At 40.1% G+C, this 12,727-nt stretch overlaps 2 protein-coding genes across 2 annotated transcripts; both read left to right on the forward strand.

The window, feature by feature from the left end:
* Window positions 1–3,021: 3,021 nt before the first annotated feature.
* Window positions 3,022–5,405, forward strand: EAF02_001502 (uncharacterized protein). The gene is made up of 5 exons (XM_038897550.1): window positions 3,022–3,827; window positions 3,933–3,980; window positions 4,086–4,118; window positions 4,175–4,258; window positions 4,420–5,405. Exons 1-5 carry the CDS (start codon window positions 3,321–3,323, stop codon window positions 4,462–4,464), a joined length of 717 nt encoding a protein of 238 aa, XP_038762525.1. The 5' UTR covers window positions 3,022–3,320; the 3' UTR covers window positions 4,465–5,405.
* Window positions 5,406–8,771: 3,366 nt separating this feature from the next.
* EAF02_001503 (uncharacterized protein) lies at window positions 8,772–11,476 on the forward strand. The gene is made up of 3 exons (XM_038897551.1): window positions 8,772–9,541; window positions 9,600–10,037; window positions 10,087–11,476. Exons 1-3 carry the CDS (start codon window positions 9,436–9,438, stop codon window positions 10,875–10,877), a joined length of 1,335 nt encoding a protein of 444 aa, XP_038762526.1. The 5' UTR covers window positions 8,772–9,435; the 3' UTR covers window positions 10,878–11,476.
* The last annotated feature ends 1,251 nt before the right edge of the window (window positions 11,477–12,727 follow it).

Genomic DNA, 12,727 nt, shown 5'->3' on the forward strand with positions numbered 1-12,727 from the left:
ACATACCAATACATGCATACGAGATGCGATACCAAGAACGGATAATGAATCGCCTAACTACATAGCACACATTAACGCTTGTTATTCTAAATTGTTCGACTTGGCAAAGTAGTCACTCTGAAATGGGATTTGAGCAAGTATTGGATGAATATGGTGGCGTGGCCTCAAACAAAGTCGATCGAATTCTGTCACTCGTTATGTCTCGAGGTCATCGCATGAAAAGAAAGAGTTTTCATAACGGTGAAGGAGTATAATATCAGGTACATGACCCTACTTTGGTAAGCAAGAACATCTCACCAGTAAGAATGTCTAGAAATGCTCGGAGGATAAACTGTTAGCTTATTTATGCGCCTGTTGCGCTGTTGTACTGCGGTTACGACGTTCTGAGATGTAATGATTTGTTGGTTAAGGTTCATTTGAAGACATGTTGTGTTTTGATTTTCTAAATCCTATCATCATTTCTATTCCGCAAATCTCCACCATGGAACAATTAGAAACTTGTTCTATCTTTCCCCCTCTTTCGCCCCCAATTTGTCGGATTCGACCCATCCGAGTCGAGGGGTCATGTAGAGCGCATCGAAATGAAAGGAATCAGAATGACAATCCAAATACTATGTGATAATGTGATTCGAACTTTGTGATACATATCACGTGCAACACACGTGCTCATACCAACCATTCCTCTTTTTTCTCCCTCTCGGATTTCAATGTTGACGAAATCCAGAAGATGGTCGGACGTGAGTGGCCGACGGACTTTTCCTCCGAGTATTATTCCATAGTTTTACAACTATGGCTAGGTGCAGATATGCCAGGATTCATACGCCGTTACTTTGGTTAGCCAAGATCATGCATGTATCCGGAGGTATTCAATTTGACAGTCTCACTACAGTTCATTGTTCACGAGGTATACTTGCTTTAACTTCCACAATATAGCCGTCAAGAAGGGAAGAGTCACGAGTCCCCTTGTTTGATGGAGAAACAAACTAGTAGAATCGACCATCTCAAACTTCGGAGGAACCTAAGGGGTTGTTACTTTGGAACATCAAACAAAACAAACGAACGAAAAAAGCCGTTTGAACAGGAAACTACCACCTCAAGGTTTTCCTCAATAAGTAACACCTGTCCGCTCTTAACCCTCTTCGAGATCCCCTTGAAACAAAACACATGAAGCTAAAATTGTTTGTTTGCTCTAGTCTTACGCTTTTTTCTTTTCTTTCCAGAGCCCAAAACCAAAACTATCCATCTCCTGAAGACAATCCAAACGGTCGGGTTCACCATTCATGTTGTTGGGTATATGAATCCCAACCACTCTTTTCCAATCACGGCCCGAGGATCCCGTCTATCATCCAATAACCGGCACGGAAGTGTCAACGAGTCCATGTACCGCTTTTCAATTCATTTTGCATTTAAAATTTGAATTACATGTCGGCGAATGCCTGGTGCGGGCTGCGGCGAAGCAACCCCAATTTCGAATCATCGGGAACGCCTTGCAGTTGATAGCCAACATTTCTACCATTCACAATGATCTCTTTGCGCCGTTTACCTTGGCCTCATTATTTGATTGCATTATCAAGGTAACCCAAAGGTCATTCCTTGTACTGTACATACGGAGATATATGTAATTGATGTCAAAGGATTGAAGATGCACAATGCTGTCAGATTAACCAAACATTGCCAACATGATGCCTCGTACACGCATGGGCCTGCACATGGATTTTCAATTAATAAAGGGACGGAAACCAACCTAGAGGGGAACAGAATTAAATAGGGGAGGTTCCACGAAAGGTGACGGACCAATTCATATTGATCAAATAGTGACAACAACTCAAGCCAAGATCTGGATGAGAAGGAAGAAGTGCGATAGCCTCGTCTAGAACTCGAATTCTCTATACACCGCTTTGATTTCAAGGTGTTGATACGAGGACGGTGATTACTGGGATATTTCCAATGATCTGAGATATACTCCCATCACACATCTTCTAGCTTGAAAGCAATATTGATTAATACGTCTGGTACAGGAATGAGTACAGAGAAACCATGGCACATTGGCAGGAGAGTGGATTGATCGATAAGCTCCAAGATGATAATTTCATTTGTCGATATGCTTCTAAACTAGGTAGATTGCGAGATGTATGGGATATTGTGCTAAATGTTGCATACCCCGCAGCTTTCGGTTCTAGTTTAAACGACAGGACAGCTCTTCAACCATTCAGATCTCCCCTCTGACAAGCATCATTTATCAACCTCCAATCAGGAAATTCATATTCCCACCATTACATGCATCTTACTACTGCACATCGAGCTGAGTCAAAGCAACCAAGCAAAAGCCGGCAGAAAATGTATCACGATGACTTACTTCTCTCCGGGGTCAAGGAAAATTATGAAATGCAATTGACTTTGCATCCTCTTCACCAACAACCCACGTTCATCCCCTGCCCAGTGTAACCAAAGCGCCGGAGAAAGACGAAAGAGCTTCGGGGCAGGTCGAGTTTCCTCATCTTTGATACCTAGGGATGACTTCTACAGACCCTTGGATTTGGTGGTAGCACAAAAGTTTACAATAAACGCAGACGTGGATCTGACGATCTTTCCACTAGGAAAATACATGGATGATGACCATTCATGTATGCTCATTTTCTCACCCTCCTCATCCACACCACTTGTCAGCCTGTTTTTGCAATTCGAGCCAGCCATTCCCCTTGACCTTCCGTCCTCGCAAGCCACGCTGGAAATGAGAAATCCAGAAGTATGCTTGGGCTAAAGAATATATATTAATACATGGCCAATACTTAAAATTATGGAGATGCATCTCAGGCTCTTGTAGTGTGTGCGATAGACCTATGATTGGCACTTCAGCCGCTCAAAGTCACTGCAAGGACGGTTGGTATCGTGTATGTACCGTGGCCCGATCGTAGACAGGCATATTTATTATTGTTTCTTCCGGCTTCTATTCCTTGTCCACATGTCATGTCCTTGGAACATGTACCGAGGATACTTAATGTCTGGATGTGGCCGCCCCCCTCTAGTCATCAGATCACACCTATAACAACAAAATTCCCCATCATCAAACTTCACACAAAATCTTGCTTGTCACACAATATTAGATGAATGGGCCATCAACTATATCATTAACATCTCCACTTCCCCAGACGCCTTACAGGTTGTCCTAGGATCCGAAGTGGTGCCAAGCGCTTCCAACGGTCTTCGGCAAGATATGCAAAGAAAGGGATGTCAGCCCTGTTGACTACAATCAAACGTTCCCAAGTACATGAGAACGTAAGTATCTTTGTATCTATACCCCAGCCTCACACGGTGATCTTATGAACCAATCCACACGCGAGCCTGCAGCTCCCTCCGACACCTCTCTCGCGCAACAACCACCTAAAAACTTCTCGAACCTTCCCGACCTCGAAGATTTCTCTGCATTCTTTACCTTTCCCGCGCACTCACCCCCGACCATCCATCCAATGTCTAAGCGTGTAGATAGACAAGAAATCGATCCTAACGCGAGCTTTCAACTCTCACATAATCACCCATCGACTACCGACACGTCTACCCTCAAATCCGAGATTCCTTCGCCAGCTAGCTCGCGAAATAAGAGACGCGCCACGGGCCCTGCGACGGCAACGAATACTTCGGTTTTCAATATGCAGGCGGGTTCATCTATTGCAGGACCTTCTTCGGCGGGTTTAGATGACCCCAATATGGCCTCGTCGACGGCACCACCTGCTAAAAAGAGTCGTACCAATACTCCTTGGACACCTGCTGAAGAGCAGAGATTGAAGAATATGAGGGATGCAGGTAATAGCTGGGCGGATATTGCAAAGGTGAGATCAGATGAAAGTCTACTTTGAAGTGACCCAAACAGACTTTTCATGTCAAGTCGCACAAAGCCTGGAGACGAAGCTAAGACCTGAAATTTGTGTTTGTAGACTTTCCCAGCAAGAACTGAAGGAAGTGTAAAGAAGCACTGGTACAAGGTAAATATATACTTTCATTCTCATCATTTTCTCCCCATATATCTGTCTCGCTAGTACGAAAGTAGTATGGGGTGGTTGTTATGACATAGACTAATAGAGTTTTAGGACATGCATTATGCGGAATTCGCGGAAGATGAGGTACGTTCTATCTTTGCAGCATATCATGCATATGGTACGTGCTGATGCTCAAATAGAGTCAGGCTTTGCTCGCGGCCATCAAGGATTACGAGGCGAATAAGTGGAAGGCTATTGGACAGAAAGTTGGAAAACCCGCCAAGGTGAGCTTCTATTTCTTGTTGTGGTTTGACTTTTGTATCTGGGACATCTGGTCTTGTGAAATACTGGTCTTGGATATCAATATGTATCTGTTGAGATGGAGAGACTAGTATCGATACACTAAATAACCCATAACTAATCAAGCTTCCTATCCGTCATCTAGGCTTGCGAACAGTACGCCAAAGATAATTTTGGCGGGAAAATATAAGGGGGGCGCTGGATGGAATCGGGTGGGATACTCTTGGCGTGCTATTTTTTTCTCTCTTCTTTTTTTTTCGTTTCTTCTTCAAAATATTTCATTTCGGTACATGGCTTCGGAAGGAAGTACAGGATGTTGGCTTGGGTATTGGATTGGCTCGGCTCGGCTCCTGGTTTGATCATTCGGGTTGAGGAGAAAGTTATCTTAGCTTATTTTATATGTGCAAGCTTGCATGGATGTTTGTTTGTCCATTGAATTTATGTTGATTTTTCGTGCGCTTCTGTCTTTTTGGTTGCAACTTCTATGCTTGGATTGGATTGGGTTGGGTTGGTGGGTTTATTGCATGATTGGTGGATGGATGGACGGATGGTGGGTGGATGGTAGGATGGACGGATCATGGTTGGAAAGAAAGGCGCGTTTCTATATCACTATTAAGGCGTTTGAATAAGAGCTCATCTCATCTCGTCTCATTTCCTCTCCTCTCTCCTCTTCTTTCCCTTCCCTCTTTCCTCTTTCTCAAAAATTTGGAAAATGATCATGGATGACAACATCAACAGAATACCACGTAGCATACATGTGTCCATGGCGTATCTTTTGATCTGACCGGCTTGATATCTTTCGCTTCTCGTCTCTTTACTTGGATTCTGGACTTTGGATTCTGGATTCTGGAAATGAATATTTTCTTGGGAGTCTGTGGTTGGAGGTTCTTGGGCTGGACTCTGGATTGTGTTTTTTAATATATATCTTTAGTTTCTCTTTTTTGATCTGTTTTTTGATCTGTATTTCGTTTTATCTCCTAACTTATTTATATCTTTCTTTCTTCCCTTCTTTTCTTTTCCTCACCTACCTACCCACCCACCTACCCACTTCCTTATCATCCACTCCACAACATTCATTCATCCCACACAACCAAGTTTGAACTTTAGAATCCTCGAGTAAGCGGGTTTGTGAGGAGATGAGGTGGTGAGGTGGTGATGGGATTGGAGGGTGGGATTGGAGGGTGGGATTGGATAGATTGAATAAGGTAGGGAATGAATGGTAGGATGTGAGTGTGTATTGTATGGGATGGGAAATATGAGTTTGAGTTTTGAGGTTTGAAGTGTGAAGTGTGAAGTGTGAAGTGTGAAGTGTGAAGTGTGAAGTTTGAGGTTTGAGGTTGGAATGGAAGGGAATGGGAGGGAAGGGAAGGGAGGAATGGAAGTTGGAAGAATAGGAGAATATAAGAATATAAGAATATAAGAATATAAGAATATAAGAATATAAGAAGTGAAATCTCAGCATTAGTGTGGAGACGGGGATAGGATAGGATAGGATAGGTACTATATAAGTAAAAGAATTAAAACTGGAAAGACGTTTTGGTATATATCTATTAGTATGTATGTATCGAGGTGTGCTTGAAATAGGTAGGTGGGTATAGGTAGGTTTGAGTTTTATTGTATTGTATTGTATTTTGGTGTGAGGTGAGTTGGATTAGGGTTGGAACGAAATGAAAATTGAAAGTCTTGTTTGCAGCTTGAGGAATTTGATGAGGAAGGGGGGTGTGGGTGGATGGAAGTATATATGATATCTATCAGGAGAGAAAGATATTGGATTTTTAAATTCCGGCTCCGGAAAGATTGGAGGTAGTTGATGGGTTTCTAGATTATCTATTGCGAGACTGAGCGATGGGGAAAGAGATGGTGAGATGGTGAGATGGTATCTATATTGTGTGTGGTACATAGGTACATAGATACATACATGTGTGGTATAACATACACAGTCTGTCCAACATAATCTCGACTCGTGTAGTCTAATCTAGTCTCACTTGAGAGTATCGATAATCTGGAACTAGAGGATGTTTATGTGCTACCTACGTGTGGTTATATTTGTACTTGTATTTGTTGGTTAGATTAGATATGATATGGGTATTGTTCTATAGGGTATAAATAGTTGTCTAATCAGTATCGGCTGGATATGGGATATGGGATATGGGATAGATGATAGATGTAGATATACACGTATATACAGTGGGTATGTATATATATATATATATAGTTTATACATCTAAGGTTTTGATCAAACTATAATCCTATACTTTTCGGGATACTATAATATACGGTATTATAGGTATCTATCTATCTATTCACCTATCTAACTCCAATGACGCAAACCTACTTGGATAGGTATATGTATGTATATATGTATATATGTATCATCCAGGAACATGGATTCGCGGGTTCCTGATTTAATATCATATCATCGCATATCTCATATCTCATATCTTATAAGTCATCTCATCTCATCTAATTTTTATGATCATTTGACTACCATAAAATATTTAGTAAGGAGAGTGAGCGTACAAGTACCTAGATAGATCCCATCACTCGCGTGCCGCGCCGTGCCGTGTGGTTAGTTTGTACCTGGCTAAGCTAGTATGATCTGGAGATTAGATTGAGGGGTAGGGAGTTGGTGGGATTTGTGTTTGGTGTACGGAGTATGGGTATAGATGGATTGCTGGGTGGATGGATGGATGGATGGATGTTGTGATGATTTGGTGAGATAGATGTGGATTTGGATATGGAATCTGATGGTGAATATGAATATGGATATGGATATGGATATGGATATGAGGGTGATGTAAAGCGTAAGGCTGATGTCGGATGTTGTTTAGTAAATACGAACTAGATACTTGGAGAAGGGATTGATGATAATTTATAAATTATAGATTATAGATGATATTTATTGGGTAAAAACGATAGTCTTGGCATAGATAGGTACGCAATGGATGTTGTTATTATGTGTACATCGTAAATACCACATCGATGTCTTGAATCGAGGGGTACAGTAATACATTGTCCTTCTCGAGAGAAATTGTCGTCTACCAAATATGTTTATTAGCGGTATATGTATGTATATCAACAAAATTACCTATGCTCTCTTGTATACCACACATGATGTAATACGATACGAAGATCACTCACTTCCCACTTCCCCAGAACCATTGAAGATATACTTTGTACAAACTCCTCAACGCGGTTATTGACAGAACAATTTCAACGTTCGTGTCCACATATTTTCTTTTCTTTTTTCCTTCTTGTGATCTCGTGGGGAGGGATTTTCAGGGGGTTTTCAAGGGACTAGGTATGTAGTAGGTAAGGTTAAGCGCTTAATAAAGTAAGTCAAAATCAAAAGAAAAGGTTCTCCCCGGAATTTGAGTGGAGTTTGATGGGGGAAAGTGTAATTGCGTATTTATGTACCGTTGTAACTTCCAGGTTGTACCTAGTATGTATGTCAAATTGTGAATCAGATCTAAAGCTAAGGATTAACTTTCTGTGAGGTTTCATGTTGTTGTTGTTGTTGTTGTTGTTGTCATGTGATGTTTTGATGTTTTCATGCTTTGATTCTATGAATATCCATGGATATGCTTCTACGGTTCTGTGTTTCTATCATCTATGATTCTATTTCTGTCATAAATTCATAAGTAAATCTTGTCATTCAAATACGAGGGATATCTCCAAGTTACCTACCTCTCTACCTTACTCATACCATTCATTCATCAGCACTACCATTCCTATTTCAAACCCTCCTTCGTATTCCCTTCATGGCCACAAAATGATTCAAAAGGACTCACCTTGTATTGGCTTGTCCTTCCACCCAATTCGCAACACTACCAATGGCTAATCGCCCCGATTGTGCAAGTCTGTTATTTCTTCTTCATTATTTGCCTCCCTCCTGGTGTGTATGCATGTCGAGTACGAGATTCTCCATATTTACACGTGCTGTGATTGGAAGATTGATGAATGGGATGATGTGAACACTCCACATTGGTCATGCTGAATGATCCTCCCAGCCCACTCTTTCGCAAAATAGAAATCTCCTAGTGGTGACTAGTCGGGACGGGTGCGGAGGATATGCAGATCGAGATTAGGGCGAATTGGGATTGTGGTCTGGAGGGAGGGAGGGATGGAATTAGATTTGGAGAGTTTTGTACAAAGTGCACACTCCCGATACCACTAGACTGTGCTATTGAGTATGTATTGAGTCGTAAGTCTTGATCTTTGAGGCTTAATAAGACTGGAGCGAAGTAAAAAAGTAATCAAAAAGATCAAAACAACCAAAACTAGCACCAAACCCGTTAATACATGTAAATCCAACACAGCCAGCCGTCTTTCAATCCCTCGTCCTCTGTCAAAATACTCGAGGTACTCTGTACAATGTCGAGCACTACCTACCTAGTAGTCAATAAAATAGTCACCACCATGGATGGATATTGCATGGATGAAAATAGAAAATAACCCAGAACTCCCACTTCCGTAGACCCTCTTTTCCTGGTCTTGTCCTCCTTAAGCTTGTCTTCCCCATTCAAATACCTCTTTCTCCCTTTCCTTCCCCCCTATCCCACTTCTTTCTCCAACTTCTTCCATTATTCACAAAAGTACGTAGGTAAATCAATAAAAGTATTCACGACATCATTCGTTATTCGTCGTTGAGTCTTATTGTTCTCTGGTCATTTTTCTGCTCAATCACATTCGCTTGGGAATCCATTCTTCCATTACACTACATCTGCCAAGCAAGCAAGACCAATTTAATAATCTTTCCATTTGGAGGAATTTATGGGAAGGAACCATACGAAGAAACAGTTAGACGCACAGTTAGACGCACATAAAACGGTCGACCAACAGATTTTATATCACGACAAGGAAAGAATTCGGGACTCTGGAATTTCGCGGGGAACTATAAATTCACTCCTCAATTTTCGAACAAGAAATTTCACCACGCCCAGCACATACTTATTCACTCGACACGGAGATATTTTAATTGCAATAAGCCGTTAACCTTACACTTTTATCGTGGACCTTTTATATTTCTTTTCCTGTTCGTCGTACACTTCGTACTACCTCAAGGCGCCTCGATATCGCCAATCGCTTCGATATCCATTTGGGCGGTTCTCTTTTTTGACTTCTGCATATACATATACATACACATACATATACATACAAAATGGTTGGAAAATCAACATTATTGACCGTCCTGGCCTCAGCCTCGGTGGCGTTCGCTGCTTGCAGTCTCGACAGTCATTGTCCCGAAGAAACTCCATGTTGCTCTCGTGAGTCTGCTCTCAAAAGTACAAGGATAAATATGGAAGGTTGAACTAACAGTCACAGAATATGGAGAATGTGGTACTGGCGCATATTGTCTAGGGGGTTGTGATCCTCGAATGTCATTTTCTGTCGATTCCTGCGTTCCCGAACCCGTCTGCGAAAGCGCTTCATATACCTTTACGAGCATGGATGGTATAACTTCAAACACAAAATACTTGGGCGATGCATCAAAGTCGAATTGGGTCTACAGTGGAAGTCCAGTTATCTACGATAATAATGTATTGTTGACCATGTCGGCAAACTCGGTCGGAACGGTTATGGCTTCTTCGACTTATATGTGGTATGGAAATGTAAAGGCAAAGTTCAAGACTAGTAGAGGTCGGGGTGTGATTACGGCTTTTATTCTTTTCTCGGATGTGAAGGACGAAATCGATTACGAATTTGTTGGTTCGGAATTGACCACTGCCCAATCTAACTATTTTTTCCAGGGTATTACAAATTGTGAGTAAATCTCTCATGGGCGCACGAGAATATGCTAATCGGTTGAAAGATGACAACGAGTTAAATATCACCCTTTCGGATACATATGCCAATTACCACGAGTACGAAATCGACTGGACTCCTGATGAGATTACTTGGCTTGTAGATGGACAGGTTGGACGTACAAAGAAGCGTGTAGATACCTGGAATGCAACCGCAAACCAGTGGAACTTCCCACAAACTCCTGCTCGAGTCCAACTTTCTCTTTGGCCCGGTGGTCTCGCGAGTAATGGTGCTGGAACTATTGCTTGGGCAGGTGGTGAAATTGACTGGAATTCTGAGGATATTAAAAACAACGGTTACTACTATGCCGCTTTTGAATCGGTCGACATTTCATGCTACAACGCAAAATCTGCTCCAGGAACGAATTCCGGAAAGTCATACTATTACAACAGTGCTTTGGGAACCAACGACACCGTGGTCGATTCAAAAAATGCCACTATCCTCTCTTCTCTGTTGGCTACTGGAACAAATATGACCGCGGGAGAATCAGCAGCAGCTTCTGGTTCAACTGCCGTTTCCACTGCCGCAACAGTTCCTGGACTTACAGGTTACGGTGGTGGAGGAGTTGGAGATAACCATTCTGGTGATGACAGTAGCAGCAGTGATTCTAGCTCGGGATCAGCAACTTCATCATCCAGTGGTTCATCTTCAACTGGCAGCAGTGGATTTTCTCAAGGAGATGGCTCTACCACTACCAGCAAAAGCAGTGCAGATAGCCTTGTCGCAAATCAAGAACGAGTCCTCAAAGGCAGTGTATTTGCAGGTATTGTGGCAGTCGTTGCTATGATGGCTTTGTAAAGTACTGCATTATCGTATACGGCGGGTTTCTTTTTTGGCATTTGCATTTTTTGAACATTAGCTTGGCATTGGGTTGGGGATTTACTTACATTACAACAACAGCTTGAACATTTTTTCTACAGCACCCTGTTCTTGTTTTTTTTTCCGAGAGTAAATATGGAGAGTGGGGTGGTTGATATATCACTTAATGGCGTTTTTAGCTGTCCGTTCCTTTTTGAGAGGGTGGTTAGTAGGCTAAGGGGGTTTAATAACAGTTTATTCTTGTGAATAGTTTTTTTTGGCTGGTGGATGAGGATGGATGAAGGAGGGTCTGATAGATGACGACTCAAGATGAGATAAAAATGAGACGAGTTAGTGGGATGTTGAAACGACATGAGATGAGCTGATGGATAATGGATAATACATCCTCAGACTTGAATAACCCTAGCGTTGGCTCGAAATAGGTATTCAAATCACTCTTTCGAGCGATTATTATAAATAAATACATCAAATTTAAGAATTTGATTCATGGCGTGAATTTTGAGTATTGAATTTGAATTTGTGTGAGTGGATTTGAAGGGTTATTTATATATGTGTACTCATTTTGTAGGAGGGTATGTAAGAGTTGAGGCCCCGGCTTATCGCACACTAGCCGAAAACACACCAAAAACCTTCATTTCTTCAACTTTTGAATTATATATTATTTCAATAAATATAAAAATTGAATTATTGAAATTGATATATATTATAATTAATTACTGTAATTATTCAAAAGAATAAATAAATTATTTTAAAGATTTCAAATATAGTAATTTCTTATATAAAAGATTTTCAAATCAACTTTCAAATTGTTAAATAAATTATAACGTGGTTTATCACCGAGTGGGCCATATCACCGAGTGGGCTACTTTCACCTCAATTCACACCTTCAAACCTATATTATTCAATAACAATTGAATCAATTAATTAAAACTATTAAGAATCTAATAATCTAGGATCTATTACATTATTTTGATAGGTTCTTGTATTATGATTTATCTTTCTATATTTATTACAACACCGAATAGAAAATGCTTTTCTATTAGAATTCCTTTCTTTTTGATACTCATCATATTGAATCTGAATATCAATCTTTTACTAAAATAATATATCAAGAGTTTCTTGTTTAGTAAATACTCCTTCTTAATATAATTAGGTTTTTTTTGTGTATCGATATTTGTTTAATATCTTATTTGCTTTTTGAAGTATATGAATTTCTGTATTCAAAAATATATTTTCATAAGCTAATCTCTTTGTATTTTTAGCTAAAATTAATACAATCTCGAATATAGATATAAGAGAACTTGATTAATATTAAGTTATTTGAGATTTTACTAAAGTTGATTAAGAAAGAGCTTTAATTGAATTGTGAGGGGTTTGAGAGATTTATTAATTTAAATCGAAAAAGGGGGGGATAGGTGTACAAATTCGAATATCCAATTTCGAAAATACAGCATTAGGATTAAAGGATATTAAACCTACTTTTCTGAATTTTGATTTCATATTCTAAAAGGTGATTGATTTTTCATATATAGCTTTAAAAGCTATAAAGAATTTAATCTTTGAAATATAATTGATATGTGCCTTAATAAACTTATCAATTTAATCACTATATAAACATTTCAGATTCCTAAAACAGTTTATATTAAGTGATTGAGTTAAATAACTTGAATATAATAATAGATTTAAGTATATAATATTATTCTCTTTGTAATATATCTGAAAAGCTCTTATTCTATGGCTTTCATACCCATCTAATATCAATATTCGATATCTACCCTTTTGTGACACTTTGCCTTAGAAGAACTGCGAGAGCAGGGTACAATTTATCC

This window comes from Botrytis sinoallii (assembly GCF_014898435.1).
Source record: "Botrytis sinoallii strain Bc 23 chromosome Unknown BSIN_002, whole genome shotgun sequence".
Lineage (NCBI taxonomy): Eukaryota > Fungi > Ascomycota > Leotiomycetes > Helotiales > Sclerotiniaceae > Botrytis > Botrytis sinoallii.

Coding starts and splice junctions, on each gene's coding strand:
- EAF02_001502 (XM_038897550.1), top strand. CDS start 3,321: ATGAACCAATCCACACGCGAGCCTGCAGCTCCCTCCGACACCTCTCTC. Junction 3,981..4,085: donor TAAAGAAGCACTGGTACAAG/GTAAATATATAC, acceptor ATAGAGTTTTAG/GACATGCATTATGCGGAATT. Junction 4,119..4,174: donor CGGAATTCGCGGAAGATGAG/GTACGTTCTATC, acceptor ATGCTCAAATAG/AGTCAGGCTTTGCTCGCGGC.
- EAF02_001503 (XM_038897551.1), top strand. CDS start 9,436: ATGGTTGGAAAATCAACATTATTGACCGTCCTGGCCTCAGCCTCGGTG. Junction 9,542..9,599: donor AGAAACTCCATGTTGCTCTC/GTGAGTCTGCTC, acceptor TAACAGTCACAG/AATATGGAGAATGTGGTACT. Junction 10,038..10,086: donor TTTCCAGGGTATTACAAATT/GTGAGTAAATCT, acceptor ATCGGTTGAAAG/ATGACAACGAGTTAAATATC.